Here is a 25,836-nt window from a genome sequence, read left to right on the forward strand (position 1 = left end):
ATTTACTGTAAATTTGTCTGTCACTGTTATTGCTCGTTCTGTATTTAATCTTACATTGATAACCAAAAGGGGACAAACAGCAAACTTGCATATTTGAGCACCCGGAACCAGGCTCCTGGACTGTGTTAATGCTATCTGGACCTGGACTGTAGAAAATGTTCTACAGCACGACTACTCACTAGATCAAATAGACAATCCCGCATTACCACTATACTGAGGTCCCTTCACTGGCTCCCTGTTGCATATAGGATACAGTTTTAAACTCTCACCCTTACATACAGAGCTTTGCACAACCAATCTCCTGTATAAGTAGCTGAACTACTGCAACCTTACACATCACATGCTAAATTGCTAAAACGCACCCGCCTCTAAGACCCGTGGTGATTGAGCTTTTGAGGCAGTAGCGCCTAGACTGTGGAATGCTCTGGCCCCACTCTTGCGGTCTGTGGATTCTGTAGACAGACGTTTGGGTAACGTACATGTATCACGTCTGCATTTTATGTTTTTATGGCATATTGTTTATTGGATTTAATGCATGTGTATGTATGTATGTGTGTATATATACATATGCATATATATATATATATATATATATATGTTATGCTTTGTGTATGTTGTGTATGTATATATATTTATACACTGCTTCATTCTATTATGCATTGTGCCTCCGTTGTTCCATATTGCCTCTGTAAACTCTGTGACTTATGTACGGTGGCCGACAAGGGCAAACGCGCTGCAAACGGGCAAAACGCTGCAAACACGGGAATGATGCAAAACCAAAAACACACAAACACATAAAAACAAATGCAACAGAAAAACGCAGCAACAGAAAAATGCTGCAATCACAGAAACGAAGCAGAAGCACAAACTTACAACTATAATAATAAAAATAATAATAATAATATAATATTATAATATAATTATAATATTATAAAAGATTACGGCCAAGTGTTTAAAAAAGACAAACCTACCTTTTTACTCTCCTCTCTAAAACTTTCTTCTTTTTCTTCTTCTTCTTCTTCTTCTTCTTCTTCTTCTTCTTCTTCTTCTTCATCATCATCATCATGTCTTTCAGGTCTGGTCCCACAGGACTGGTCCATCCCTCAGGTCGGGTCCCCGTAGTGGCCTGGCGCACTTCCGTTTTGTGGAGCGAATTTGCAGCATTTCTCTCTTGGAGTTGTTTTGTTGTTTTGTGTGTTTTTGGTATTTGCAGCATTTTTTTTTGGCATTTGTTTTGTGGGTTTGTAAGTTTTTGCTTCTGCTTCGTTTCCGTGATTGCAGCATTTTTCTGTTGCTGCGTTTTTCTGTTGCATTTGTTTTATGTGTTTGTGTGTTTTTGGTTTTGCATCATTCCCGTGTTTGCAGCGTTTTGCCGTTTGCGGTGCTTTTGCCTGTTTGCAGCGCGTTTGCCCTTGTCGACCACCATACTTATGTCTGTGAAAAGCACTCTATAGATACATTTTACTTACTTATTATTTGCTCAGAGGTTACTTTGTCTCTTTCTGCCCTTTCAGTTGTCAGACTGGTTGAACCATTGTACAGCATTTTTTCTGCATGTACAAAACATTACTTTTTCTGCAAACCCTTCATACAAAATAACATCTATTTGTAAAGAAGACTTTCTACATTTTTAAAGCATTCAAAAAATACAGACTAGTCCTCTCAGCAATCTGACTGTACTGAATCAAGCTTTTGTGGCAGGCGATTCCACACATTTGAACAGTTTAGTGTATATTTTAGAAATGTCTGGGCATAGAGATTATACTGCAGACAAATGTTCACACATCCACCATCACACAGACATACTGCTAACCAAACACACATCCCACACCCGCAACAATTTATCACAACACATAAATTTAAAATAAAATCTGTTTTAACCACAGCAGGAGCCCCTCTCCCACAGGGCTCATCAACCCACACGCAATCAATCAGACAGGGCAGCTGTGATAGGACAAACCCAGTGGAGCACTATTAGCACTAAGCATTGTGGGAGCTCTACTTTCCTGTATCTCCTTTCCTTCTCCTGCGTTTTTAGGTAAGGGGGAGGGGTAGCTTACAGAGAGCAGCTGTGTTTTTGGTTTTGGTTTTGGTTCCTGCTGAGCACTGATCACTGATCACTTAGGAGCTTGTATCTGCAGTAGCCTCTGGTCAGTGTAAAGGTCAGTGTGACAGAGTGTGAGAGTGTGTGTACTCACAGCAGTTAGGTCAGGGGCTTTATTGTGAGGACCTTGTAGTATGAGCTGACAGGCCCAGGTGAAGAGCGACAGGACAACCTGACCTTCTCCTTTCTGAGGCACACAGACTAAAGCTGTGTTTCCACCGCAGGAACGTTCCCCTGGGACATGGAAACCTTTGAAGGAACACCAACCTCACGGACGAGTGTCTAAATTAAGTTCAGGGTACATTATTTTACACCCCAAAGTGTCGCTGCTTAGGGGTGGTACTTTCTAAAAGTACAGGAACTTTGGGGAGTGGTGGATTACTAGCAGCATTTTATTTCAGCCACCGTTTTTTTTTTTTTACCTGGCAGTTTGTTTTTTCTTCATTGTGCTACAACACATCAACACTGAGTTAGAGAAGAAAGCAGAATCAACAGAAGGACCAATGACAGAGTCTTGGCCTTGTTGTTTTATAGTCACACGGAAAAAAATACGTAGACAGCTGTCGCTTTTTCATACGTCAGCGGATTAATTTGTCTGAAACATAGACAGTAACAGGCTGAAGGAACCTTTTCGTTCATAAAATTTCAGGGAACTTCAGATACAAACGGGGCTACAATATGTGGCTTTAACCAGGGTTCGGAAAATTGAGGTTCGTCACTTTACTTGATTTACAAGGGGTTTTTCACTGGCTATGAAATAGTCTAAATTTAATACTGATGTCGTTATATTACATAGATAAGAAAACTAGACCACCAGCGAGACAATTGGCTTGACTTGACTAATGCCAGTCTTCTCCAGTATTGTCCAATCTGAGTGATATATCTACAGGTGGCGCTAGCAGGTCAAGGCAGGCAGAGTAGTTTGAACTGTACAGTTCTGTGCGATTGTGTCAAAAGATCAAAATCCTCCGATTGTCAGGTGTGCAGAGCGTACCTACAGTCAACTAGAGTCGGCGAAACTGCAAGGGAGAAATTAATCCAGCTCAGACCTGATTCTGATCTGCCAAATTTCCTTCTCTTTCTCTGTCGCTGTTCTCTGTGTCTTTCTTTTTTTTCTTCTTTAACTCCTTTCTTCTTTAGAATGTCATGTGTAAATTCTTGTCAGGCAGACATTAATTCGTACCAGAGTGGATTTAAAAACATCCCTGTACAAAAAAAGACACACTTTTTTTCTTTTTTTTTCAGAATAACGCATCCTATAAGACTAGTGGGAGGACAAGTCTTTACACTTTTTGATTTTAATACTTAGCTGGGTGAGTAAGGAGATATTATTATATTATGTAAGTGTGAGAGTGTGCAGTATTGGTATGTCAGTGTGGCGTATACTTTTGGTTTGGGGAGAATTCAACCAAGATCAGTGAGAAGAAGTGGTCTCCCCAAGCATTAGACAATAGAGGTTTCACAGGAGAAAGGTGGAGAGTTGGTGGGGGGGGGGGGGGAGGTGGGAGTGGACTCGAGGGAAATCCCTGGTCCTGAAATAGCCAGGTTGTTTGGATAGCTTGTTTACACTCTGCCACCCCAATTTGGGCATAGTGGTGGGAGCAGGAGATGGGCCAGACCAGGCCTGCTGCTGATAGCCAGACAATAATAGACACCAGCAGCACACAGGGGATCTCAATCACATCACTTCAAGAAGGGGTGTAAATGGGAGACGGGGGGTGGATGTTGATAGGAGGTAATTGTGTGTCTGTGGGTGTGTGTGTGTCCACCAAAATTGTATCCTACCACAGCTGCATTTGAGACTCATCAGCCCAGAATTGGATTGGATACCTGTGCTGTAGTTTAAACCTCTAAACTAACACCAAGGCATTAATGACACAACAAGAATACAGGTATGGAAGCCCAGGAGTGCCAATATTTAAAGGAGAGTATTTATTTTCTGTGCCAGCAGATATTTACCTAATCGTGTCAGCAGGTAAACTTTTGCTTATGAGCTGTGTTGAGGCTTATGGGAATGTCCTCCAGGTATTTGGTCATGAATCAAAGTTTTGGACAAATTCAAATTTTGACCTGGTGGTGGTGCTAGATTAAAATCTAAATTATCACCAAAGATATTACGATTCAACGTAAATATCTGTACCGAATTTCATGCCGATCCATCCAATGGTTATTAAGATATTTCAGTCTGGAACCAAGTGGTGCATAGAACAACCCATGCTGCTAGCTAACAAATGCATCAATACCGCCCAAAATTTTTTTAAATGCTACATTTGCAAATCATTTTCAGAATAGCATTATACTGCTCTTACGATAATGAAACTGAACAATAAATTGACTTTCCATTTCCATTTTCATTACACAAAACTTGAAAATAAAAGGAAAACTCAATTTTAGTCAAATTTCTATTTGATTAAGTTTCATTTGAATATTGGCATCCCTGGGCTTCCACAAATTGGCTAGTCAATTCAATACAATGTATCAAAAGTGTACAGACAGTTATAAAGACAGTACAGGATTATAAAACTATATGAAGAGGTTTAACCATTAGACCAGACAGAAGACTCCACTCAAATCCTCATATTAAGCTTGTGCCCCCAGTGGGCCGCTGTGTTTCAAGAAGATAAAAAAAAAAAAATTGGAATATTTGCCTTTTTGGAAAACTTCTGGATCAGTTCTGGATAGCATTCAAGAGTGTAAAATTAGAGGGCACGAGGACAAGACTTACATTGATCTGTTTTCCAAAGTCCTCATTTCACAGAGTGCACTGGCCTTGCCTTAAGAGCCTGAGTCATGCAAACAAAGTTGATCTACCCCGTCTCTTTATTAGCTCTCATCTTCTAGTCCGACTGGATTTATCTGGGGCCTCCCGAAAAGCCACCTCAGCCACCACTCCCAACCCCCCCCATCTCCCTCTCTCCTTCACTTCATCTCTAACCTCCAGCCAGATAAAAAAGAGACTGAGAGAGGGAGATGCTTTGGCAGCGCCGGTGTAGCCTTCTTACCCGAGGCTAGAAGGAAAAAAGAGAGGGTGGAGGGTTTCAATCTGAGGTTTGATGTGGAGTCTGCTTTTAAAAAGGAACAAGAAAAGAAAGATAACACACACAGCAAAGTGATGCAAGTGTTTAAGCACTTTGTCTTCTCTCCTAAACTCCTCTGAAAAGTCACTCACTGCCCCGGTTAGTTTCAGCCGCTGGGGCATCATGCAGGAAGCAGGTAAAAGGACTTTGAGATGATGTGACACATTCTCTGGCAGCCATGTTGGAGGTCCTCTGCTCCCCCCCCCATTTCCATGCCATGATAGGTCAACAGAGGTTTTGACATTTAAATTGCTGAGACAATACAGAGGAAGTGAATGTAATTCAATTTGTGGTGCAATAATTGAAGATTACTTTTTTCAATCAAATCAAACTGCAATCTCTCTTTCCAGAGATGTTCTATTTAGTCAGGATGATCCACAGACCTTGCTGAAAACAGTTCTTACTCTTTTTTTTTGCTAGAGCTCGAAATACTTGTCATTGAGCCGACCTATGGATTGGTTTATATTGGTTTCTGGTCAATAGTTCTAATTACCGTAAAACTTCAATTAGTCCCAATGAGATGCAGGTTCCCCTTACTAGCCTGGTGTGACTACACATTTTGCCAAATAAACTCAGGTCTCAATTAGAGGCCTGGTCTGGATTTGATAGAAATATTTTGGATGATACCCATTAGCCTCAGCAGCTGATCCTGTGGAGAAGAAACTAGTGGTTGTTGCAACTAGGAACAATAGTTGCCAAATGCATTCAAAGTTGACCCAGACTCAAAAAAATGGATTGATTTCAAGTGCTACATATACTGTCAGCTTTCTACAAGGTGTCATCTTTAGCCTCTGTTTGTTGTTGGGAACTAAATCAGCTCTGTGACTGTTTGTCCACCAGAGTGCATGTTTGGAGTCGTAGCTGTCGTCTCTCTTCACATTTATGTTCACAGGCTTGTACTTTTTGTGTTTTTTATCAAAGAACCAAATATTTTCTAACACAGTTGCTCATCTTTTGTACTGATGATTCATTCGGGAGAGTTTGATATCCGTTCAAGCTTTGGAAAAGCTCCAATTGCAAGCCATCTGATACTGTCTATAGAAAATGAACTGTACTCTTACTTCCCACTTCAGCACTCTGTTGAATTGAGTTGGCAGCAAGACATTCAGCAGTGAAAATCTCAAAACCTTTGTGAATTAAATTGAAACTATCTGCATGGCGCAATATCATTAATGGCAAGTTAGAAAATACAGTAGATCATTTTTGTAATTTGGGTGGAGTAACCCTATAAGACAATTGTAGCCAGCATAAGTCAGGAATTTATTATCAGCATTAGTGTATCTGATAAATGATCTACCTAGCTTCAGCCAAAATTATGCACAAAAGCAAAACTGACCTACATACACTTTGAGTGATCTTGCTACTGGTGTTTATTCAGCCATTAATAAAAAGAAGGCAACCTCCAAGCTGTGGCTGTCAACAGATCTGACACATTAACTGCAAAGCCCCTGTAGGGAAGGATGAGGACAACGGGTGGAGAGGGAGGGCAGAGGGGAGGATGCAGGAGGGCGGTTAGTCAATTAAATGGAGGGAGGGGAAGGCAGAGCTGCAGTGCTTTACATACCCCTGAGTCTACAGGCAGCTGAATTAGGCTCAGCTGGGCATGCAAGTCCTCCCGCTTGGTCACTTCCTATAGTGGAAGTGATCGGTGCAGCCGGACAGGAGAGGGAGGCGCACACAGGAAAAGAGGCACAGAGGTGAGAGGTGGAACCACAGCAGTAGACAAGAGCAGAAGGAGAGAATTAAAGGAGATTCAGCTTGTTGTAAAATTCTGACTTTACCATGCAACAGAGCATATCGAAGCAACTCTCCCGGACCACAGTGTGCAGTCACGTGCCGCACATGTGCATCTGACAACTTGAATTAGTTGAAAGCATGACACGTCAGTACAGAAAAGAGTAGAAGTGAGCAGCACAGCCATGTTTTACCCTCCAATCGGTCCATTGATGCTTTGCATGAAAATCACTGGGTCAGAAAGCAGTAATGAAAATGATCTTGACATATAAATTTAATGACACTGCAGTGCAGCTGTGCATCGTTGTGGATGTATTGTGCTCAGCGTGGTGGCAGCCCTCTGCTGCCGACTTGTCAAGTATGTGTGTGTGTGTGCTTACGTGTGAAGTGTGTGTGTGTTTGCATGTGTGCAGAATGTAAGTTTCTTGGTATATATAGTGAGAGGTGTAATAAAGAAGAAGAGCAACTTTTCTCTCTCTGCTGTTAATAAGTCTCCATAAAGAAACAGATTGGTCTGGTTGCACTCTCTGCAGCGGATATTCACACTGTCTCAGCCTGACAGAGACACAGAGAGAAAACGATGGATAACAGGAAGAAATGGAGTATGAAGGATAAAGTGGATGGAGGAAGGAGTTAAACTGAGAAAATAAAAGCAAGGAGGACTGAAAAAAACACCCCCATAAGATGATTTCCCCTCTGCTTTTATACCCAGAGCAATATAGGCATCAGAAGTAATACACAATGTTTTGTGCGTGGCTGTGTGTGTCTTGGCTCCACATCCATACATCTCTCCTGGCTTAGCTCACGTCGTTCAAGCGCCCGTTGCCTAGCAACCCTGACGCAGGGAAAGTTTGGCTGACTAAAAATAAACTTGGTGTTTGCAGAAAAGGATGTTAAGTTGAAAAAGGAGAGGGAGAATTAAGCAGACAGCTCTGTGATGATACAGGAGAGCAGAGGGAGAGAACAGAACACGAGCTAATAGACCTTTGGGTTTTCTGTTTCTACATTTGTTTGTCTGTGTGTGTGTGTGGTGTTTATAAAGATTTCGCTCTCTTTCTTCCCATAGTTCTCAACAGAAATAAAAGTTAAAAGAAGGCATTCTTTCAAATTTCTTCAATGGAAATTGGAAAGAAGTCTGTCACTTTATAGCATTCAAGCTATGAGAATACCCATTGTGCTGTTAAACTTGCAATAACTCATTGTAGTCACCTGGGGGCAGCAAAAAATTATGTGGCAAGTCTGTTAGCAAACTAGCCACATACAGCTGATACAGAGCAACATTACCATTCATCTGAAGCTGTGTTTCTGTCCATGTGACATAATAAGTCCTATATTCACTCTCTTTTTGGTCTTCACCAATAATATTTGGTTCTTTAGCTGCTAAATGTTCACCAGCTAGACGCTAGTTTAGTCTGTCTGCCGTTGCGTGCTGGACAGGTAGCGTACAGACCTTTTCTTAGCGCTAGTGCTAACGTTAGCAGCCTTTGCTACTAGTTGATTCTTTTTGTTCATGTCTTTTAAAAACCTAATGAGTCATGTCTGTCTTTCCCTCATGGATTCAGTTGTTGTCATGGCAAATAACCAGACTGTTAAAACTCACAGCAAATGTTCTATTGACTAACCCAGTGATTTGAATCATACAGTATAAGGTTGACTGACTTCTTCTTGTTCATACAGTTGGATGTTTGATTTTCACTGTGCAGAATGACGTATGTGCAGAGTTTGACACTCGAAGGATGTTTTCACATTTCTATGTGCTCACTGAAAATCTGATCTTAAAGGGCGGGGCCTACGAGCATGATTTGTGACATCACAATTTCAAAGTCCAATCTTTAAATTATACAAGTGTGACGTAGAAAGTTGAAGCCAGCAGTGCACATACACTGAGAATGGACTTTACAGGGAAGTAAGAGACATCTTGTGTCCGGCGGGAAAACTTTTATAACCAATTTTATATGTCTGGAGGGGATCTTTAAGTGATATTCAAACCATCTTTGGTTCCTGTCCACACAGATATTGCACCAATCAAATTACAGTACCAAAAATTCACCTCACAATGAAAGGGGTGGTGTCACTGCAGAAAAATAAATAAAACTTTAAATTCTTCTTTTTGCTAATAACAATTTGAACCAAATAAGCACCCAGGGCAAAACATACCCCAAGCAAAACCTCATTTAATTTCAGTTGAACATTAAGAATTCAACAGAAACTCATTAACTCCAGTCTTAGCCTGCATGTAAAGCCTTCGTCTTAAGCAGCTTTGGTCAGTGTCTCCCACCTCCTATGTGATTCCATTCACTATATTCATGCACTTGATATTTGTACAGGAGATAAGCGCAATGGCAGGAGAAGCTCATTCCAATTAATCCATATTTTATGAGGCTGTCAACCTCTCCCTCTGCCACCCTTTCGCCTATTCTCTCTCCTCTCATCCAGAGAGCCAAAGAGCGTCAGAGATCAAAGCATAGGTGCTGTCACCCCTTAAAGAAAGAGAGAGAGTGGGAGACAAGTAGACAGCTAGAGAAAGGCTGAATACTTGTGTGATTTACTCATCCCAGCTTCTATTCCCTTCTCTTAGTCGCTCTGTCTGTCTCAAATAAAGCCCTGTATGCTCCAGAAGGGCTGGCTAAAAAGAGAAGAGAGGTCGCTCATTGAGTTTCAACTTCTCTGCTCCCTGTGGACCTGAAAATGTTCCGGAGGGGGGGGACTTCTTTTCCCAGCTGCTGTCTCTAAACAAAAACAGCTATTAATCTACCTTCTTCACTCTCTTTTTTGCTGTCTCTTGCTATTTTCTGTCTCAGAGAAGAATCACAAACAAAGTGAGGTGGCGGCTAACATATCACTTTTGTTTTATGACATAAGACGAGTTATACTGAGGAGGGGAAAGATCAGGGGGGCATGAAAAGAAGGTATCCGAGCATGAGGCTGATGAAAGAGGGGTTGTGGGAGATGTGGGCTGATGCACAGTCTAGTCTAGCAGACATAGTTTTCTTATGATGTACTTTATGGCATGACTGCATTGGCAAATAAGCAGAACAATAATGAGAATGACTGCTGAGATAGTGGGAAAGAGTGGGAGGAGAAGAGGCTGACAGCGAGATGAAGATAAAGAGGAGAGGAAAATGAAACGCTGCAACTAGCGAGTGTAATCTCATGTCCTCACATAACCTGCTGCAGAGAGTGCAGGAAAAGGTGCAGGTTAATGCCCACAGTGTTTACCAATTTGTTATGTAAGTATGGGGCTGCACTGAAAAATAAGCAACACATTGACTAATTTAGCCTCCGTCTAGCCCCGTTTCAGTCTCAAAACCTTTTTTTTTTTTTTAAATATCATAAATAATTACAAGAATATATTAACATTAGTTTCCAAAGCACTTTCACCCTCTACATAAATGGTCTGTGTTAACACCTGGAAGCAAGCCAGATCACTCTACAAGATTCAACAAGATGACCTGCATTTAAAAGAAGACAAACAATCCCACCCCAAAGGCAGATTTCTCTCACATACTTTTAGGAAAAGAGGATTTTCAGCCTGAATTTCAGACAAAAAAAAGCTCAATAATGTATGCTGGATGGTTATTCTGTGCTAGTTTTGCATTTGTTTTTGTGCATGAGTGACCAGCGGCATTATACCTCAGTCTGGAAACCCTCGACCAAGATGGCCACCAGCAAGTTGAAGAGGACGTAGTTGCCAAAGGTCATGAGCGCGATGAAGTAGAGGGCAGCTACGGGAGAGGTGGAGGCCATGCCGTTATATAATACCTCGTTCCAGTCCTCCTGGGTTAGGATCTGGAGGAGAGGACAGGAAAAAGTATTTATGGGAAAAAGCACTGTGAAAACCATTGTTCAGCAGTTGTGTTTGATAATTGACCGTATGCTAAGCCCCGTCCCATTTAGATCCACATGTCAAGCAACTAGCTAGCTACAGCTGATAAAATTGGCTATGTAGTTGCTAAGCTAACACTGGCTCCACAAGTTGGTTGAAAACACTGTCTCTGGCTGACTTTTTTAAAAACCCGCCTCTGAAGATATGATTTTAATGTGCACTAGATGGTTATGTACAAAGTTACCTGTACCAGGCAAAAATTAGGATTCTTCATCAGCTAATGATCCATGAAGCAGACATGCTAATGCTACAGACTTAACTCAGGCATAAATCACGGAAGAGGTAATGTAGTAAAGTTTACATTTCACATTTGTTTGAATTCCTTCCTCCCCCTCCGATGCATCCCAAAGTTATAGCAACTAGAGGCAAGTAGGAAATGCACCATTACCTTGAATAAAATTAAGGATTCCTCTAGCTTAGAATTGTTGGCAACATTTGGTATAATGTACAACAAAAAAAAATAAAATAAATGCCATTTAATGTAACATATTATACCTTTAATTTAGAGCAGATAAACACACTGTTTAATAATTCCAAATTCTTGTGCTTTTTGTTTTGATGAAGTTGAACTCTTAAATGCTGAGTATTGCTGTGCTGTGCTGTGCTGAGTCAGTGTCTAGTTAAAGTCGTGTCCTGGGGAACGGTTTAGCAAACGGTCAGTTATGATATTTCATAGCCGATGTTGATGAAATTTAGTTTCTAGAAGGTATCTCTCTTGTATTTCATTCTGTGCAGCACGTGCTTTTCATTTGAAAAGACACAACACTAAAATGTAAGAGCTCTCGTGACTGTGTGGTGAATGTGTAACCTCATGAGAAGAGATGTGTCAGTACAATGTCCTGCGCATCGAGACATGCTGTAACTTCACATAGTCCCTGATCAGATGTTTCAATGAATTATAAATGGCTACTATATTTGGGGTGATAAATACTACACAGTGGGATATGCAGAGATAACGGGTCGGACCCCACAGAGGGCCTTTGAGTTGATTCACTAATCCAAGGTGACATGCAAGAAGAAGAAGAAGGCCTACTTAGAAAATTAGATGAGTGGAAGAAAATGAGGGCGATATATAAAGGCCAAGCAGTTAGGGAGAGAGGGGATATGAGAAGGAAGAGGAATATTTGATTTGATATATTTTATTTATTCAATAGGGAAATTGTCTTTTCAGTCTCTGAAAGGGGACAGCTTCAGTCAGCACCAATATAGCAGGAAGATGTGAAGTTGGTTGCTTGAGGGCACTTCAGCCGCAAGAGTTTGATCACACAGGAAGTTCAAGCGTCCAGATGGTTGGATGAACTTGCGTACCTTTAGATTATCCTGCTGCTACATTTTTACTTTCTCAACAGACTGTTAAATCAAACATATGGCTGCAGCCAAATTGGCCATAACACAATGAAATGTGAATATTTAACAGGGTTAAGTGAGGAGGACAGAGGGGTTTATGCTCACCTGGAAGACAGTCACTATGGCCCAGAGGAGTGAGTCAAAGTTCTTTCTGTCTGGCGTGGTTTTTCCTTTCTCCTCAATGCCAAACTTACAACCAAACAGATGCATTCCAAGGATACTAACACAGGAGAAGGGGGGGAACAAACAGGAAACAGAGGAATAATTGTTTACATCAGGCTAACCCATTTGATACAGTACAAATAAAGTGAAATCAACATGTTGAATAGACTGGTTTGGCTTGTTTTGACTTTACCATAGTGATTATACCTACTGCTTGCTAAACAGCTGAGGCAGAATATGTTGAACATTGACTGCCTAGAGGACCATCATACGAAAACACAAACACAGATATACACTAGTTTTATGACCAAAAAAGTAGCAAAGGTAACAAAAACACCCTGTATGGAGTACTGTCGGTCAAGTAATAAACAGACATTGGTTCATAAACAGTTGTCCCATAATGCATTGAGACAGAAAAGTTGCCAAGAAAGGGAGTCTAAATGGAGTGCCTATGCCAGGTTAAATTCAGCACCATGGAGAGCGCCATAAACCATGGCAATTTCCCCTACTTTGGAACTTAAAGGAATATTCCAACAATATTTGCTTTCTTTCCAAGAGTGAGATGAGAAGATTGCAGAAAACTGTCTAAGTGTTAAGTATGGAGCTGGAGCTGAGGGGGGGTTAGCTTATGATAGCATAGAGACTGGAAGCAGGGAGAAACAGGTAGCCTGGCTCTGTCCAAAGGCAACAAAATCCTTCGACTAACCCCTCCAAAACTCATTAAGTCCTTGCATCTCATTTGTGTAATCTGTACACAAGCAGAACTGTCAAACGGCAATTTGTGGTTTTAAAGAGAGCTGTGTGGTGTAACAATTTCCCGGCTAACAACAGTTTATCCATCCACCCACCATGGGCTGGAAACCTCACTGTGATGACAAAAGCTCTGGGAAGTCATAAGTTCTTTAAGTTTAGAAAAGGAAACGTCTGTTTCTGTTCGTGTACAAATTAAACAAACAAACTTTTGCTAGCTGTTTTTCGCTTCCAGTCTTTATCCTAAGCTACTTCAGTTGCCTCCTTGCTCTAGTTCCATACTTACTCATGAGAATAGTGAACTTTTCCTTTAAAATGTTTAATTTAACGGAAAAGTACAGCATGCTTATTTGCTTTCTTTACCAATAGAGCTACACACTGGACCTTTAAGTATGAGGACAGATATTTTCTTCTTTTTCTTTTATTTGGCCAACAGTTCTGTGACTTGTATACCCTCCGAAGATTAAGGAGGAACTGTATATATATATATGTATTGTCTGTCTCATTATTACCTTGTTCTTAACAGGACAAAGAGAAAGAAAGAAAGAAAGAAAGAAAGAAAGAATGCAGAGCTACATACAGTAAGACGGCTAATCGGGGGTGTTATTATTATGAAGCAGCAGTGAGTCTGCACTGCAGTCTGTCTTTTATTCAGAAACACAGACACTGGAGCTCAACTGGAGCTGAGGGATCAATGAACAGGCCTCTGCTGTGTCAACTTGGCAACTCTTCACTCAAATCAAGGGCTGTTTATCTATGCATATACAAGGCCCTTGGAAACTCTGTGTGTGTTTGTGTGTGCACTCACATACATATACACACACCCCAACAAGCTGCTGAAATGAAACAGATACACCTAACAAACACATACACACACACACAGGCTTACTAACATTGAGCTAAAATGAGGCAGAGACAGGGGCACGCACACACACACACACACACACACACACACACACACACACACACACACACTCACACTCACACTGTTAACAGTTTGACTGTTTCTCTCTTAAGTATTTCAAAGTTCAGTGTGATATGTTGGATAGAAAGCATTTTTTTCCAGGAATAAATTTAGATGTAGAGGAAATACTTTTTTAAACAACTTCTCCACCACTCTGCAATATTAGAACATACTGTAGATACCTGTAATAATGTACTATTATTATATATATATATATATATATAGCTAATAATAATCCATTCACTGGGGGTTGTATGGCATTACTGCATGCAGAGAAGTTAAAACATGAATTGATTAAAATTATTACTTTTTTGGGGGGGAAATAATATACTTTAAATACTATACTGTTGCTGGAAAATGTTTAATTTTGGAAAAACTTAAAGCCTTAAAAAACTAAAAACTTTTTTTTCTCTACCACCTTGATTCCACTGGGCACAGCTCTTTGACACTTTTATTTTGAAAATTCCTTATGCCATTTCTGTGTCTGACTTCCTGCCAGCTCAATCGATACCAATAATTACAAAAGTCTAACCAATAAAGTTTTATTGGAAAAGTCTTACCAAGAAGACTTTATTATAAAAAGGGTCATCAACAAAACTTTATTGGTCCTACTGTAAGATATGGAGACCCACATTTTGACAGGTAGACAATGGCTAAGATTTCATGTTCTATGCATATTTTCACATATTAAATCAACAATCAGGTGTGTGTGTGTGTTTGTGTGTGTGTGTGTGTGTGTGTGTGTTTGTTAATCAGACAAGTGCAGAGAACATCCACACATTGAGCTCAGCTACAGGACTAACCAGGCAGAAAAAAAGGTTGCTCAGGAAAAGAGGGAATCATTTAGTATCGACTGATCCCAGTCTTCCTGTCCCATGTCTGTACAGATCTCTGCTTCTCTCCATGTTCCTGTTCTACCAATTCACTTTCATTCCACACCTTTGTGCTTTCAATTCCATCCACAGAATTTGTATTGTGGTCACTGAAGGAACGCTCTGTAATTCACCCTGTTCTTTCTTTCCTCCATTAGCGAGAACAACGAGACAGTTCACACATTGTTTCTTGTAAGATCGATACATATATACATATATATATATATTATATATATATTTTGCACTGTGAGATGGGATGCAAGGTCACTCCCTCTGCTTCTGCCTACCTGAAGATGAAGATAAATAGCATGAGCAGCATGCAGAAGGTGGCCACGTTGTCCATGGTCTTCATCAGCACCACCAGCTGCCTCTGCAGGGCGGGCATGAAACGGATCAGCTTCAGCACCCGCATCAGACGGAAGGTCCTCAGCACCGACAGACCGCCATCCTGCTGACCCACGATCTCCCCCACACTGTACGGAGAAAAGTGAGACACACACATATGCAGATATGTTAGATCCAATGTGTAAACAGCCAATAGCTCTGACCAATAATCACAGATCCCTGCCCAGTTCAAGTGGAATGGAGCCCTGCTAATCACACTGTATGCATTTTCACCTATTTCGTTTAACGTCTACTGCTGTGCAATAATTTTTAACCAACATATTCTTTGTTTAAGCATTGTAAACAGCACTTAAATTTTTGTGATAAGAAACTGCACATTGCGTATTTTTGCTTTATAAAACATTCTTTAGTAATTTATTTATATCTGTTAAATCACTAAATCAGTATTAACTGATTGTTTAGGTCACTTTAAGGCAGAAGAATTGGCTTAGCAAACAGTTTACACACCAAGCGCATATGGAGCAACATTAATATTATATACAGATGAATGTTAGTCCAACATTCACTCTCCTTTGTGCTCTGTTTTGGTCTCCACCAACTCCCAAGAGACAAATATGGCTTAACACTCCACTAATGTAATGCTAGCTAGCTAGCTGGGCACCCAGCTCAATGTTAAGTTCGTAACATGGGTAGCGTACCTATGTTCCCCGGGTCCTATGTTGCCCGGGTTCTATGTTCCCCGCTTTGTATGGGACCGGGGAACCCTAACCCTAACCTTAGTGGGGAACATAGGACCCGGGGAACATAGGGATGACCCCGTAACATGTATGTGCTAACAGCTAGTAACAGCTAACAGATACATAGCTGGCTGGCCACAAGTTGCCCCCAGCCCCATTGGTGCTACGCTGGAACCAGTTTTCCTGGTCAAGAGCAGATTCTCTGGCTGACAAAAAGCAAAGACAACAGAAAACAGCTGCCTGCTACAGCTGGAAATGAAGCCGATGAGAGCTGTGACAGTGAACAAAACAGTAAAGTAGCTTAACTGTAAAACCAAAACGATGAGCTAAATAATGAAAGAAAAATGAAATAAACAAAATTCTCTGTAAAGCTGAGGGGAATTGCTCTAATTCTCTGTGGGTTCATCTCTATGAGCACCATCTTTCACATTACACATTGTTATTTGACCCATTGTAAGTATAAAAATATTTAAATTAACAATTTAGATAATATCACAATTATCCAACTTTGCAATTTCTTAGCTCTTCTGATGGGGACGGTGATCACTGTGTTTACTACAACGTCGCACTGACAAACTACAAACTGCAGCATTGCTCTTTGAGACGGTTTAAAATCTTTGACCACTCTATTTAATCCCAACATTGGAATGGTAATATTGGGTCACTTTTATTGGATGGAAAGCTAATACGACTGTACTTACATGCTTTGTCTTAGCTGTTTTTCTTCTTGTATAATAATGGCCATGGGTATGTAGTGCCTTTGTGTTCCCAGTGACATTATTTTGAAAAACAGATAGCATGGAGAAAAGGATCCTTTCATCATTTCAGGGCTCTCTGAAATTTTTTTGGGGGAAAATCCTGCCCTGCAGCTCACCTGATGACCACGATGATGCCATCAAAGACATTGTAGGGGTTCTTGATATAGCCAAAGGGCCCATAGACCAAAACCTTCAACAGCATCTCCAGAGCGAACAGGCTGGTGAACACGATGTTACTGATCTCCAACGCGCTGGACAACTCATCAGGCTGGGGACGGAGACACAGAAGACAAAGAGAGGACAGTGGTTAGTGCATGATTGTGGCATACTACATATCTTATACCCTTGTTTTCAGCTTGACTTCCAGCACTTTGAACTTCCTCCAACTGTATTAGATGTATAATCTGTATACAGCCTGAAAATCACAAGACTGGAGTAGCAAAGCATTCATATGAGTACAGCAGCAACACCTGCTATGCCACATGTGTCCAAGGAAATATGCTAATGACTAAATTCAATTCAAATATGACAACTCTGTCTTTTCACACTCGATACAATACACACGCTCGACCTTTATCTCGCACCAGGACACAAACACATCACAATGCTGCCGCTGAATATGCCCGGGACGTCTGCTCAAAGCTCATCAGAGAATTGGGCTGCCACTCACATCTACATCAAACAACTGGTGGTGTATGTGTGTGAGCATTTGAGCGTGAGTGTGTGTGTGCCAGAAAGAAAAAAAGACAGAGAGAGAGAGAGAGAGAGAGAGAGAGAGAGAGAGAGAGAAACAGGCAGCACAGACAGACAAGAGAAAGAACACAAGCCAAAAGATAAAAGGTGCGGCACATCCAAATACGACACAGTATGTAAATCAGACGTCTATAGCGGGCATCCGTAATTATCGGCGGGGAGAAAAGAGCCGGTGGGAATGCTGTTATGTGTCTGTGGACTGTGCAACACCCCCAGACAAGCTTCATGGGGCCTTTCATCTCCATGCAATAAACAGTTTACACAACTCAAACATGGTGTCATACACACACATTACACTGACATGACACAGAGGATGGAAGGTGTCGAGGGCCTGATCTGCACTCGCATGTTCTCCGGCATAAATGTGTAAGGGAGAGATCACACACACATATGTGCATGTGTGTGTGATCTTACAGTCTCAATATCCCACTGTGTTTGTGTATAAGGAGAGTCGTCCCGGCAGAAACATTATCCCCAGGCTGAACCAGGAGGTAATGTAATGTAATGTAAACATATGTGTCATTAAGCCTGTCCTGGTGGGCTGCCACTAATCACTATACACTATGACTGTTTCAGCAGCGACTGCTCAACACTAGCATGGATACACAGAGGAAGGAATACAGAGATTAACATTGCTAGTTGAATAACAGCCCCTCACGCTGCATTACGGCACCAGCTTTTCTAGAAGACTTAGGCATCAGTGACACAGAGTCGCTCGGTTATCATGAAATATTATCACTGGTTACACTGCCATTAGGTTATACAGTATGGGGAAAACTGTTGCTCAAATAGCCCTGTTACTATCTGTATTTGAAACTGTGTCTGTTCAACCAACTAAATTATCTGTATTCGTATCCATACTTGGAATCGGCGTGGCTTAACCCGGATGTGGGTGTTGCTTACACCAGAAGTTGTTTCGTTTAAGCCTGAAATTGATGTGAGGAGTTGAAGCCTGCAACTGACTTTCTTAGCTAGCACAGTGTACCCCCCAGGTTGAGTTTTATATATATATATTTAATGGATAGATACGAGAGTGGTATTGATCTTGTCATTTAACTTAAAATGTCAACATATTCCTTTAATCAGTCTCCTTGCTGCAGTGATGTATAAGTGTACTCCAGGGTGTGTCAGTACACTGTGACATCATTTGCACAGGCGCAAAAGAGCACATTTCAGTTCCTAACAGACCACTTTCATCAGTGATGCTAGGTGTGGACAGAGGTGCAACAGGTGCAAAAATGTCAACCAAAGAGCATTGCTTGCTTTTCAGGCTGGTGTTGAGTGACTCTTTAATTTCAACTAAATTAAACCAACGGAACTATTTACATAACGGCAGCAAAGCAATTTCTTGCAGAACTATGAAATTTAGTGGTCCCAAACTTGAAATGGGTCATTCACAATGTGCCTGTGTGCTCGGTGTAAGCACAGTCACAACCAACCACCCTCTAAAGAAAACTTCAATAAGAGCATCTTGACAGCGTGTCTGAGTTTCAACAAGTCAACACTTACAAGTCATTGCTTAGTATTAAGTCATTACTCCCTTAAGACTACAGTGCAACAGCAGGGCCTGGGGCAGAAAAGAAGGTCCAGCAACACCAAGGCCTCATATTGCACCATAACTGAGAGCCTGAAGCTTCAAACCTGAATTTCACTGGCTTGTGAGAAATTAACAAAGTTGCCATCACTACTCGCTACTTTTGAGTACTCATACCTAAATGACAAAATAGGTTGTAACTCATATTACTGATATTACTACATAATATCAGGTTGCGATTTAGGTGACTAAAAGTACTTGATAAAGAGCATGCTCATAAGTAGAAATCACTGCTGACTGTTGATGGGGGACACGATGCAAACAGCAATCGAACTTAGGTCGAACTTAGACAGATTCAACACCCAGCTGTCCAGCCCGACAGGGCTGGATTAACCCGCTAGGAGCCCCGGGGCAAACAGGAGCTCCCGGCCCTTACTGACCTCCTGTTCCTCCCACTCTCTGTGCACTGTCCCCTTAGCTGTTCTATTTATATGCTATACATTTATGTGCTTTTGTGGTAAATACTACCACAAACAATCAATCTTGTCACAGTGAGGATATATCTGAAGTGCCGAATAACAAGATTTGTATAAGTAGGTTGTAAAAAATAAAGTTATTTCAATTAAATGCTATTTCTTAGCCTGTCAGCCAGTCAGTAAATATCTGTGACAGAATTTTACTATAGAACTGACTCCTGGCCAATCAGGGGAGAGGATATATGCTCAACCACTAAAAGTCTCTTTTGTAGGACTCGAGGGCAAAAGAATGAAACAGACTGCAACAGTGTTGGGGCTTGTGTCTTTAAAAAAAAGTCGGTTATGACACAATTCAAAGCTGAACTATTCCAAAAGGTTTTGTCACATTACAATTGGCTTTCACCGAAAAGCTACCTGCTTTACCTTTCAGAATCACAATTCATTCCTTCTGCAATCAGCATATTAGCATTAACACCCAATATTCTTGTCACCCTTATGTTCAATACCTCAAAGGAAATATCCATCTCGAACAAGTTGATTTTTTTTACCATTGCTCTTCTACGCCATAGGCTTTTAACTGAGATGCCAACAGCTAACAATGAGAAGAACTAATTGGGGAATCAGAGCGGCTGGCACTTTTTGGCAACTTGAAGAGGAGCCAAAAGGTGATTACTTTCTTGATTTGTGACAAGAATAATATAAATGAAGTGTATTTCATCATATTACTTGTTGGGCATGTTAGTGGAGGCATCATGTAATGCATGTGCAATATTAAATGAGCAGTGCTGAATGTGTACAGAGAAGAGAGCGACATCTTTCCCCCTCTGTCTCCTTGTTAAAAAAAGAATCATTTGTCCACAGCCTGCAGTGCGGCTCCTGCCAGGGAAGCCCGCTTCCTGAAAAACAAGCTTTTCTCTGTTTCATCTCACCTCTTTGTCATCGTCTGTGTCTCTTGTGTCTGTCCCTGGGTTCACAGACACAGACGAATCTATTCGTTTGATCCCGCTGCTTTATTGTGTCCATTCATTTGTACACTGGCGAGCGCGGCGGCGGCAAATCCTTCATACACTCACACACACATTGTGCGATTAAGAAAAGTTCAAAGGGTAAACAAATGCCGGGGCACTTAGATGTTTATGTGTTCTTTCTGATGAATGCCCTCACACACGACTATGTCGAAACACACACACACACACACACACACACACACACACACACACACACACACTAGACTAGTGTAATACCACAGATGCACAAAGGTGTACCCAAAGTTACACTATAAGCATGTGTACGCACATCCACAGGCCACACACATAAACCCACACTGTGAGCTCCGCTCCCACACTCATTACCATGTATGCACACATACTGTATGCACAAAGCTCTGCACAGACTCACACTTATAACAATGGCGTGTAGACACACACATGCACACACACAGCTTTATAATAGATGCGATTGATAAGCCAGAACAAGAAGTACAGTTTTTATGAGGTGAGACTTGGACTGCAGACATCTGGCCTTGAGACTGAGGTTCAGGTCATTATTTTTCCCCCACTGTTTCTGCTCTCGCTATTGTTCCAGCTTGTATATTGGACATTCCTCAGACATCATGCAAGATTACCGCAAGAGAATGAGACCATAAAAAAAAAACCTCTCACACATAGAAACGCACACAGGAACACACAAAAGACATGGAAGTCGAAAAACTACACCCACAACCCCACACACACACACACACACACACACACACACACACACACACACACACACACACACACACACACACACACACACACACACACACACCAAAGGTTCACAGCCACCAGCTTATCAAACAGGAGAAATTTCTTAATTGACTAATGGCCAATGAGGTGTGCGTGCTACCTAGAGGGAGATGAATGTGTCCACGTGTGCAAGTGTGCATAAGTGAGAAAGACACTTTCCTTTTTTTAATTGCTTCCTTCAATGGCAGTTTCTTGGGTAATGAGGCTGCCGGAGCATTAGGAGGTAAAGTGTGTTAGATGAGGAATAGTGTAATCTGGTTAGCGCTAATGTAATGTCACCTAATCTGATGTGATCTAATCTAAACGGGATGCAGCGAACCGCTCCGCTCCAGACTGTCAATGATGCAGCACCATGTCTGGTGTGCGTCTGTGTGTAGGTGTGTGTGTTAGTTTAATCAAGTGGTTTGCTTAGGCATGCCACAGAAGAGGAAATTTCAAGCATGAAATGGAGAATGATACACCCACCATTATGGTTGGCTGGTTGGTTGTGATTCAATAATAATGATGATTTGTCTCAGATGACTGAATGAAAGTCTGTGTCAACGCCTTAACATACTAGGTGGAAGAACTACACAGGGGAAATAATGACTCTTTCCAAAGCATGGTTGACCATAATAAACAGCCACAGACGTTTCAAAGGCAAGGTGTGCCCCATCATGCCCTACAATGGCACTCTTTATGCTTGAAGTAGTTCAGCTCCTGTTAATATTAATGGAATAGTTTAATGTTATAATATAAATATGGATATTTTATTTTCTTGCAGAGAAAAAGATTGAAACCACCACTCATATGAACAGCTTGCCTGGTTGTGTCCAGAGGTAACAAACTCCACCCTAACAAAGTCTGTAAAGCTCACTATGAACACATGAACACTTATTTAACACATTATGTCACTTGTCTAATCAATACAAAGAACAAGCTATTTCTTGGCAAGTAGAGACCTACTCCTAGCCACGAGAAAATCCAGCATGTACCGCAAAAATTACGGAATTTGTTTAAATAAATGAGAATGTTAATTATTTGTTTAAATCTGGGTGTTCCACAAGGGTAAACTTTAGGGCCCTTGCTTTTTTAAATGTAAATATGTTCAGTCTTTATGATTATTTTGGCATATTTTGCATCATACAGTATGAGTAAGTCAATCTTTTATTTGAACATATTCATTAATATCATTTTGATTGCTGGTTCACTTTGAGCAATGAATTCAATCATATGTCTAAATGGCTTGAGTTAAATAAGCATTTTCATAACAGTAAGAAAACTTTTTTTTGTTGGACCTAAGAAACTAGGAAGAAATCAAGTATTTTGCAAAACATTTACAGTATCAATTACAAAAGGTATTTGTTAGAATTTTATTTTGTAGATCATCATACAAACGGCTGAAACCAGAACCTGATGAGACAATGCAAAGGGGGATAAAATGGAAGATTCAGAGCAGGAGCTACAAAGGAGAACTTGCTGAATACAGGCGGCATGTTATTTGACATCTCACTGAACCAGGAAATAACTGGATCCATCATTTGATCACTTCATTGATTCTCTCTTTTTGATTTCATGGCCTTCAGGGGCTGGAAAAGCTCTACAAACCAGGATTAGGAGCTGTTGTTTTGCCGTCTATGTCTCACCATTGTACAAATTAGAAAAACACTTTTCTTAGGCCTGTCTTGGAGGGAGGCCAGTGTCTTCAGATGCCAACTCTGCGTTCCTCAGGCAGGGTAGGATAAAAGCTGAATAAATATTGTCTGTGGTTAGAGCAAGAAGCTCAGCAAGAGGGTCTTTCCACTGTCTCTCTGGGTTTGGCAAGGGGAGAAGCAAATGTGTATATGCACAGTACAGCATGAGAATGCATCAAGAGGCCTTCAAACACACATAAACACACTGACTACTGTGCATTAATTCCATAACCTATGGAAATTAAACAAGTCATAGATTTAAAACTGATGTTAATGTCAGTGCTTACAATAATACTACCTCTCAAACCTAAATGTAAATGTAAGACAGAGGGGAAAAGCGGCTGAAGGGTTAGGATGTATAAAACAGCATAATGTTATAAGACCTGCTAAACGTCAGCATGCTAACAACAAGCATTTAGCTTGAAGCACAGCTGTGCCTAAGTGCAGCCTCACAGAGCTGCTAGCATGGCTGGAGACTCTTGTTAAATTGAATTTGGGTGCCAAATTCAATGCGAGACAGGTGGTCAAACAGCTTTCACTGATTTCAATGGGCATATCGATGGGATCAAACACACACACATACATACTGTACAAACACAGAAATGCATCACCGTTGAGCAGCACTCAGAAGTCCCACTCTACCATATGTACTTTCTTTTGCAAAGGCATAGCTTTCAAGGACAAGTCAAAATGTCGCCCGTGGGAAATGTAGTGGACCAAGTGACCCAAAACGGACATCAGATCACTTTGTGCTCATGTAACAGCTACACTCTGAATCAATATTCATGTCAGTGCTAAAAAGCCTCCACCATAACAGCAATAACAATCTCCAAAACAGGAACCATGCATTTTACCCCACTTCTCCCTCGACACTTCTGGCGTTTCTGTGCCTCTTAACTTTTTCTAAATCTATTTTGGCATCAGCACCGTTCATCGAGGGAGTGGAAAGGATGACAGAAGAGCTCCAGAAAAAAGGAAGTAGGAAGGAGGAGGACCCTCCTGTCTCTGTTGCCATAAAGACGGAGGGAAGTTTCTTATGTAAAGCAAGAGAGAGGTTGACCTTCCCAAGTAAATAGACTATGGGCTGTGTCACATAGTTGGCAGACACACAACTATTCCATCAACTCCACCATAAATGGTAACACTCCTAACTGCACGGAGAGATAAAGCAGACACCCCCTCCTTACTCGTCCAACCCGTCCGCCTCCACTCTTCCACCCATCACCCCTTCTGTTCCTTCACCTCCACGTCCTTACACTGTCATCCCTATCCAACACTCTATTTAATCATCTTTTTATCCTTCCATCTCTGTGGCACACACACATTTACATACGCCGCACTCGCTGCCCTCAAAGCGAGAACATGTATGCGCCATTTCCCAAGCAGCGCAGAGTGTTTGTGTGTACATATTTGTGAGTGTACGTTTAAATGATAGGAAGCAGATAGGGGGGCTCTGTTGTGTGTCATGGACAGTCAGGGTTCAGGCACTATAGCTCCATACACACTGATGGCCTGCAGGGTAACAACATGCCTGTGTCTTGAGATAAAAGTAAGTAAGTGAGTAAAATTTATTAAGCTATAGAGTCAATATTCATAGGCTCATGAGTCACAGTCTGACAAAAAAGAGATTTTACCTCTTTGAACTCTGGGTGAAGACTGAAGAATACCCATGTCTGACACTGCTGATATACCAGGACATTAAAAGTTATACACAAAATTCTCTTTCCCCTAGACGTCACACTAGAGCATCAGCATCTCAGACAAAAACAATGAGCACTACAGCAGAACAGACTCAATTGCCAGTGTCTGACTAACATTATGGAAAGGATTCCTGGAGATATAGACCTTTAGTTTATCCAGAAACAGCTGTACTATCTCTATCACTCGCAACAGAAAAAATAAAACTCAACAAAACCATCTTTGCCAGGCTTTCCACTGCTCCAATCACCAACTCTGGTTGGGGTACAAATAAATCACAGCTTCAGTCGCTGTCCTCAGTTGTACATTTTCAGCATTTTTCATGTCTTTATTAGTTAGTGCCAGCAGAGAGATGACAGGAAAAGAGGAAGAGAGAGATGCAACAAAAGTCCTCTGCTGGACTCAATTGGTCTCTTAACCCCGAAGCCATACAATAATAGTTTATCTTGACTTAAAAGATTCTGCTGAAAAAATAGTCTCAGATGATTAATACATACGAAAAATGTTCTATTGTCTAGTCAATTAAACAAGCATATACCATTGGGCACATTGCATTATACAGCATCAATCATTCATTAGTGCAACTCCTCTGTCCTCTGCAACTTTTCACCAAAAACTACACATCTCCCAGAGGGACAGATCATTTAGAAAATGCGTTGATGTTGGAAATGCACATACCGTCAACAATAACACGTTTGTATTATTAACAGATGAAAGGCTACTAGATTATACCTAGTTTCACTGACTCAAGTATTTCTGTGCCATAAGCAAATCCGGTGAGAAATACAGCTGCAGAAACTATACCTTTGTGACAACATGTGCTCTTCTGTCAGGTACATCAATCCTTAATTAATAATCAGCATAATTCATGATTAATAAGCCCATCATATGTCATTAATATTATTGCCAGCAGAAACACTGATTGGCCTTGACAGATTTGCACTTGAAGTTGGATTCACTTTGTCTGTGTGTTCATCAATTACTCATCAGGGTGGATGTGAAATTCTCCTTAAGACACAGTCAGGACTCCACAACCTTATTTGCCGCTGAATGACACATCATACCAGATCTGCTATGTATATATATCATCCATTTACAGAACAGAAGGGGGTACTGCAAAACGGGCCTGCCGCACTCGACAGAGAGACACAATTTCTTAAAAGGACGGCTTTTTAAAAA

The 25,836-nt window shown here is 41.1% G+C and overlaps 1 protein-coding gene across 16 annotated transcripts in view; it reads right to left on the reverse strand.

Moving 5' to 3' along the window:
• cacna1g (calcium channel, voltage-dependent, T type, alpha 1G subunit) overlaps positions 1–25,836 on the reverse strand; it is a 243,457-nt gene that overhangs the window by 72,318 nt on the left and 145,303 nt on the right. For 11 of the 16 annotated variants that reach the window (XM_051417960.1, XM_051417965.1, XM_051417959.1 and 8 more), the window contains exons 11-15: positions 16,853–17,004; positions 15,184–15,369; positions 12,254–12,368; positions 10,549–10,704; positions 6,746–6,811 (exon numbers count right to left, since the gene is read on the reverse strand). In XM_051417960.1, coding sequence (XP_051273920.1) covers positions 6,746–6,811; positions 10,549–10,704; positions 12,254–12,368; positions 15,184–15,369; positions 16,853–17,004 — 675 coding nt within the window. The remainder of the gene's footprint in view (positions 1–6,745; positions 6,812–10,548; positions 10,705–12,253; positions 12,369–15,183; positions 15,370–16,852; positions 17,005–25,836) is intronic. The other 5 variants (XM_051417967.1, XM_051417966.1, XM_051417968.1 and 2 more) reach the window with 1 other exon arrangement.

This window comes from Dicentrarchus labrax, unplaced genomic scaffold (genome assembly GCF_905237075.1).
Source record: "Dicentrarchus labrax unplaced genomic scaffold, dlabrax2021, whole genome shotgun sequence".
In the NCBI taxonomy this organism is placed as follows: Eukaryota; Metazoa; Chordata; class Actinopteri; family Moronidae; genus Dicentrarchus; species Dicentrarchus labrax.